The 7642-nt window shown below is 41.6% G+C and overlaps 1 protein-coding gene across 2 annotated transcripts in view; it reads left to right on the top strand.

Annotated features, from left to right (window-relative positions):
• rhpn2 (rhophilin, Rho GTPase binding protein 2) overlaps positions 1-7408 on the top strand; it is a 28897-nt gene extending 21489 nt beyond the window's left edge. Inside the window, exons 10-15 of one of the 2 annotated variants that reach the window (XM_035652568.1) lie at positions 1148-1267; positions 1389-1583; positions 2040-2086; positions 3755-3901; positions 5012-5167; positions 5687-7408. In XM_035652568.1, the coding sequence (XP_035508461.1) occupies positions 1148-1267; positions 1389-1583; positions 2040-2086; positions 3755-3901; positions 5012-5167; positions 5687-5953 (932 nt within the window). In that variant the 3' untranslated portion in view covers positions 5954-7408. Of the gene's footprint in view, positions 1-1147; positions 1268-1388; positions 1584-2039; positions 2117-3754; positions 3902-5011; positions 5168-5686 lie in introns of both variants that reach the window. The other variant, XM_035652567.1, reaches the window with a different exon arrangement.
• The last annotated feature ends 234 nt before the right edge of the window (positions 7409-7642 follow it).

The raw sequence follows: 7642 nt of genomic DNA, 5'->3' as shown, positions 1-7642 counted from the left end.
ACACACACACACACACCCCATGGTAAAGAGAGGCTTCCAGGAACTCAGTGGCAGGATGGACGGAGTGAGAGTGGAGGAAAAGGGAGAGATGGTTGGAGTGAGGGAAACTGAGGGGGTGTACTATAGACTGCTGGAGGATTACAGTTATGTAGCCTCTTAATGCTGTCTGCATAATCAAGTGGCTGAGAGAGCCAGCGACTGAGTGAGAGAGGAAGAAAAGTTGTGAGAGAACAAAAAGCCCTCCAGTGGTGCTGTTGCTAATTCTGTACCGTACTGCTTCTGGATAGCTGGCCATCATTTTAGACATCTTATAGACTTAACAACTAATCATTTAGCTAACAGTTATTTTCAGTCCTACACTGGCTCCATACTTGAACATTTTTTCTACTGCTGTGCATTGCCATTTAGCACTGTTTTTGCAGTCTTGTTTTCATTGTTTTTCTGTCCTACTGCATGTTAACAGTTGCAGTTTAGCAGAGATTAAGCTGAAAACCAAATGAAGCAAAAAGCAGCAGATGATATTAAGCTTTACAGGGGCTGGTCATAGTTTTACTCAGTGCTGTGAAGGAGACAGGACTGAACAGAGGAACAACAGAGCGAAGCAGCTTTGAGTTTGGAAGCTCATTAACAGATTCCTGCGTGAATGAGGAGAATAGAGCAATTAATCACAGGACTGTAGAGAGAGAAGGACTCAGTCCAGGAACAGGAGAGAATGAAGACTGCTGTAGTAAACAGATGAACCACAAACATTGCTAAATAAATGCTTTATACTGTCTCAATGAAGCAGTCTAGGAGACCTAGAAGGTTCTGACGTATTAAAATTGAGCTGTTAAGGCTGTGAACCAGGAGATTACATCAAGTTTTGGGGTGATTTTTATTTTGATGAGCTTATTAAATAATTAGATTATAGCCATCGTAACCAGTGTAGATTGATCTCTCTGGTAAACGCTGCTAATCTGTAAACTTAAATTGATTGTTGTTTACATGCCCATATTTATTTTTGCAAAATTGTGCAACAGCGTGTGTACATATATGCATACAGTCATTGTCAAGCCATTCAAGAGTGTTAGCCATTTGTTTCAGTGTTGAGCCCAATCCAGGTGGAAGACAACATTCAGTATTCATTTTGATTCCCTGTGTGTCTCAGTGGGTCCCAGTGACGATGAGGACCAGCAGGAAAAGACCTTGTCACAGGTCTACGATCGCCTTCCTGAGGGACGCTCACCCCTGGACATCCTGAAAAAGAAAGATGAACGTGAACGCATCGGTAAGCACATAGGCTGAGCACAGCAGAAGACAGTAGAGTGAGAGAATAACACCAGACCTGACTGTCCCTCTTCTTCTCCTCTATCTGCTTCTCCTCATCTGTCTTCCCCGCGCCCCCACAGGTAAAGCACACATCCGCCGGGCCATCCTGGGTCATGAAGAGGCTCTGAGGATCTATAGTCTATGCCACCACTTGAACAAGCTGGAGGTCCTGCAGGACATTTTAAAAGCCAGTCACCAGCGCTCCCTCAACAAGTACAGTGAGAATGAAAACGAGGAAGAGTTCGCTGACTACACGGAGGCCCCAGACATCATCTGTGAGTCTTAAGAGAAGATAACACCTCAACCAATGAAAATATCCTGTTCTAGTAAACATGAGAAGCGAAGATAAGATTAGAATAATTGTAGAGTTTATTTGAGTCTCCACTGAGGCAACAGCTATTCTTCCCGCGGCTGACATAGAAACGAAGCAGTCACCTTAGTGTCACCACAACAAACACTTCAGAAACGACACTAATGTCAGGCAGGACCAGTGTGTTGCTTTGTGAGCTCCGTCTCTTAGGAAACGGTTCGTAAAAAGGCCACTGTGTTGTGTACCACACCTGCTGCAATCAGACGTGATAAGTGACATTTATTTCCAGGTACAGATGATGTAATGTTTACACTGCTAACTCCCTGCCCGCCTCTCCACAGGACGACAGTTGAAATGTGGTTGTGACCGTAAACACTGTAATGACAGCTTTTGTTTTTTTTCTCTCTCTCTCTCTCCTTAGCTAAAACAGAGCACAAAGCAGAGATGGAGTTTCCTGCAACCACAAAGGTGAAAGTCACGGACTTCTTCCAAAGGCTGGTATGTGGGTTACTAATATTCTTCCACTCACATTACTTTGTTTTTTCATACATGGTGGTTGGTTTATTCATCAAGTGACATGAAATGGCTCTGGATTTGTGTTTTAGACCTTGGAAGTGCACTTGTACCCAGAGTTTATTTTTATTTATTTCTGAATACAACCAACCAAGGGTGAGTCTCCTGGAAGCTTTGGCACATTTGAACAGAAGTCCTTGTTTCCAAAGCCTCCTGGACTTTCATCCTAAGCAACGAAGGCTAAACTAACACTAACCATGGACTGGGGTACTCTGACCCTGGCTTTATTGTCATAGAGTGGTGGCTGGGAGGGGGACCTGGCATCCTCTGTCACTGGAACTGGAATCTTCTGTTCACGTCATTTTTTTCATCTAGCACAATTCACAATTCCTATAACAAATAAACAGGCTTCGGTTTTAAGCCGGACAGCCTTACAAGCTAATAACCGGAGAGGAGGTCAAGGGTCAGACCTGACGTTCCCAGGCAACAGGTGTAAGGGGTCTCTGTGAATAAGTACCTCTCTGGTTCCTGTTGTAAAATCCCACCTAGCTCTTCATTAACAGTCTCAGGGAACAATACTCAAATCTGTTTGGATCCACAGAGAAATGAGAGACTGAAAAGTTTAATCCAGCACAATCTCTTCATACAATCTCTACGGTAATAATTAAAGCGGCAGGGGTGACCGGCATCAGCTTGGTTTTACATAGGATGGAATGTCTGGATTTTGTGGAGGAGAAATTTTCCCATCAGCTAAGAAGCGCATTAATGGGAGATAGCAGTTGGCTTCAGCAGTCTGAAATGGAGGACATCTTTGTGATCAATTCTGGCTAATGTCGAAATGATTAATTGGTTAGTCGATCTGTTCAGGGGAAAATAAATGTATCTTTTTGATTGATAAATCTTTGTTTTTTTGTGAAAAATACCTTTTTAAATGAAGGTTACAGCTTGCTAAGGATTAAATTATTTATTTAAGACACTTCACATAAGTTTAAGTACATAATTGAACTAATATTTTACTGTATTTGTGACAGTTTGACAGACAAAATAAGCAGACATGACTTTTGAGTATTTACATTTCATATACTAAAATATTATTTTAGTAATTAGAATTAATTGAAATTGATTGAATTCATTTGAAGTAACAGTTGTGTTGTGCAGCTAGCACTACACAGTATGGTGGATACTGTATATCTGCAATCCAACCATCAGGTAGACATAAGTAATGTGTTCAGTATGTTGAGAATGTTTTTCGTATGAATTGCTTTGTTTAGAAGGTACACTAAGGATTGTGACTGACATAGAGTGCAAATATGGAAAAAACATACTCATGTCAGAAAGAGAGATTGATCATGTAAATACAGCGTGCATCGTGCTCACATAACTTTCATGTGTGTGTGTATACAGTGTATGCACAGATAACAGATCACAGATGTGGACTTTGACCATGTTTAGCCTGTGAGGACACAATAAGTGATTATTATTCTGGATTTTCAGTTTTCCCCCAGGCTTTCACCAAAGCCTTTGAACCCTGAAACTATTAAAGGACGAGAGGATATTATCCTCTTGAGTAAGTAAAACTTGGAGCCATATTAACCCCGGCATCCCTGCAATGTCTCCACTCAGGGCCCTCTGTCAGTCTTCTCTGCCAAGCAGCGGTGGACGGCCCCGCGGACAATACAACTTCGACCAGAAGACAGAGACCTGGGCTTCACCCTGAAAGGAGAAACACCAGTCCAGGTGGTTTCGTTGGACCCCCTCTGCCAAGCTGCTGTGAGTTAAACCTATATTCCTTACCTGTGGCTGAACAAGGGGAGATTTATCTCCTATTTTGCAGCCAGCCTTTGGTCAGCAGAGACTTGACATGATCTTGAGATAGGTAATCCATCACAGCAAACCTCATCCTTTATTTTTAATGCATTTTGTAGTCAATGGAATACAACATGCAAATCCACCTGTATCATTCTTGTAGAATGCTTTGTGTAACTAGATGCATCTGTATTTTCACACCGAGGGATTTCATCATCTGCAGACGGCTGGAGAAAAAAATAAATAAATTAAAATTAAAAGAAATTGTATTTTTAGAGCACAGAAAATATTTCCATATTCAGTACTTTCTTCTGTCAAACTTAAACAAAAGCCAGATGCAGAGGTTGCTCAATATTAACTTCTTGCCCCAGGATTAACTAGCAGGGAGTGGCTTTGTGTACAGTGTAAGTGCTTGAAATTTCAGGCTTGCTTGCATACTGAATATAAACTAAGTTCAAATTAAAGTCATTAAAGTCATTCTCAGGAACCTAAACAGGATTCAGGCTCAAAGAATGTTTGGAGGACACTCACCCCCACCACCACCCTCCTCCACAGCCACTCTGGCTACTAATTTAATTAAGAATCAGAGAGTATTTACTCTCTGCAATCCTTTTCAGTCTGACAGCTCATTAAGAGGTGCTGACAAAGAGCAGACTCTTATTAGGCCCTGCAGGCTATGCAGAGAAAGAGATTAGTAGTATTACACAAGTCTAACTAGGCCAAACTTTTTATAACTTTTAATACTGCATTCAACAGGATTTATTCTGCAACTGACTGATTCTCCCGAGTTGCTGGCCTGCTTCTGGCGAACACAGATCAAGTTATCAGACAGAAATAGCTGAGCACATGTAGATAAGACAGAAATCCCACAGCTATGAAACAATGTGCTCTGTAAAAAGCTTTGTTTGGGACTAAACCTCAGTGTTTTCTCTGCTGATCTCAGCTGCCTCCAGGGTGTTGAGGGAAAGTAGGTGAACCTGTTTCAAGCAAAACACTGAGCTGTACATTTTTACTCAGTCTGCACTATCAGGAGATCTCAGTGGCCCTCCTCTCTAACTCCTGTTTTCCCTTCAGGCTGACGGTCTGAAAGAGGGTGACTACATTGTCGCCGTGAGCGACACAGACTGCAAGTGGATGGGCGTGAGTGAGGTGATGCGATTGCTGAAGGATGTGAACGAGGAGGGGATTGACATCCAGGTGGTGAGCATGATGGACAGCAACCCTCCAATGGTATGCCATACCCTCTTTCCCCTTTCTATGGAGCGAGAGAAAAGTCATCTAACTGGTTTTCTTGATTGACAAATAGTCACAGCAAAATTGGTCTTTGTATCAGATGACTTAACAGCATAGTTTCAGATTCCTCCATTTGAGGTAGTGTTTCCTGCCATGGTAAATTGTCCATGCAGTTTCCCATGAGAAATAGCACTTGGATATGGCCATGTAGTGTAAAAGACATTGATTTATTAAATTCTACAGGGTTTTAAGGAGTTGGCATTATGTTGTATATTCATATTTTGTCCAATCCCTGCACATTTCATATGAGGAGCAATTGCTTCACAGTACTCTGTTTTTGATTCTGGGTATTTCTGGACTTCTGTGTTAAAACAGTGAGAAAATGACTAACTTAAATGCAAAGTTATTGACCCCACAAAGTGTTTGAGACTATATGGCCTCCAGGGCAACGTTTTGATTCAACAAGCAATGACTGCTTCTTTCCACTAAATGTCATTGTCAATCTCTCTACTCCAGCCTACCAAGAGTGCCACCTTCTGCGGAAACCTGCCCAAGACATACTCCATGATTTGTCTGGCCTTTGATGACGATGACAAGAACCCCAAGTCTCGCAAAGTAACCAAGAAGTCGTCCTTCATCAGCTGGGGTCTGAAGAACAAGCTGAAGAGCGCCAGCACCCTCAGCCTTCCCACAGCTGACCACTCTGGCACCCTTCCCTGGAACAAACCCTGTCCCACCTTCCCCAGCTCCAGCTCCTACAACAACGACAGTGCCCTCTACTGAGCTAGCCGCAGACTTTCTGCTGTCTGCAAGCAGTGTGCAGACCACATACTAAGCCTAGTGTGGCTGCATACAGTACTGTGTTGTACCCATACTGGACCTGCTTTGGATATGGTACAGTACCAGTGCCCTTTGGTGTTTCCACTGGAATACTGAGCAGTAGTGTATGTAGCTGTATGTCACCAGTGTAATGATGACATATCTGCCAGCTACCTTGGAAAGTGGCTGTGCCAAATACTGTATATAGGTGCCTTTGTTGGTACATGGGCGCCTTACCCAGCACAGTTCAGTATCTGAAGTGAACTGGACTGCACACCAAACATAATGAGAAATCATTCTGTACCATGCCAGTATGTGTACAGCACAGTACAACTGCACTGTGGGAAAAAAAACATGCCAGTTATCATTCCAGTCTATATATATAAACACAGCATTGAGACTAAGTTAAACTGTCATCTCAGTATGTTTTCCTGAAGAAATGCTCCGGACGAATTGAAAGACAAAAACAAAGTTGTACAAACACACCCAGTGTCGGTTACTACTTGACTGCAAGGGCATAATTTTATTGTGGCTTAAGCGGCCCCTTGTTAGCTCCATTGTGTACTGATGTAGCTGTGCACTGTGCAGTTATGATCTCTGTATCCACCCTGTCTGTTTCATACTGTATATGTGAAGGATTCGGTCATTGCTACGATATTTGTTGCAATCAGCTTTGGGTTTTGAATTACATATATTTTCTAAATACATATGTAGATGTTCTGAACCTTGTTGCAGTATGTTTAACAGTGATTAAGGGAAAACAAATTGTGCTGTGCAGTTGTTGTTTTTTTTTGCCTGGGGAGAGTTAATGAATGCAATGTTCTATAAGCTGCTAAAAAAATCATATATATATATATATACCTTGTTTATGTATTATTGTCACTTTTGTATTTGTGAGACAGCCTTTGAGGATTATTGTTTCTGCTGAGTGTCATGCCCTGGACCCAGTGTAAATGGAAATATTGGTATTTTAGGTTTGCTTACTCTACCAGTTACGCCACAGACCAAAATGCCTCTGTGTCCCTGATATGCCAGGTTGTACCATTTACAGTCCTGACTCATTTTACCCTGTTGTTTCATCAGTGCTGCTGCAGCCTGGCAGTGTGTTTATTTGTCAGAAGAGCACGAGCTGTGTGTCTCTCTGTTAATGTGAATCTTGATGTAGTTAAAGGTTATTTTGTCTCCAGAAGGGAAGAATGTGGGCAGACCAATGACATTCCTTGAATCGTACCTGGACAGCCGGTCACCCAAAAGTGACTCCGATCAAAGTCCACAGTCAGGTTTCTACTCTTTGTCTCCACTTGTCTTAATCCTAGTTACACCCCACTGACACTTTGCAGTGTTGGACTATCTCTTTATCTACAAAGTAGATTCCTATACACGTTTGATAATAAAATTATTTATGTAATAAAAAAAAAACACATAAAAATATATATATATTTACCTGTAAAATTGTAGGTTTCGGAACTAGTTTGTGAATGGTCAAGTTGTGAATTTTTGCACGTTGGATTTCTGGAGGAATGTATTTTACTAGCCTTGCTTAATCCTTTGGAGAACTTTATATACTGGTACACTTTGTCTATGTAAAGATATTTTTAAATGTTTTTAAACAGTCACACTAAGAAGATGTAACACTCTTTACTGTCTCTGTTT

The sequence above is a fragment of the Morone saxatilis genome, unplaced genomic scaffold (genome assembly GCF_004916995.1).
Source record: "Morone saxatilis isolate NCDOM2014 unplaced genomic scaffold, NCSU_SB_2.0 Contig11, whole genome shotgun sequence".
In the NCBI taxonomy this organism is placed as follows: Eukaryota; Metazoa; Chordata; class Actinopteri; family Moronidae; genus Morone; species Morone saxatilis.
Note: the sequence above shows the minus strand (reverse complement) of the source record. Positions and strands in the feature narration are given on the sequence as shown.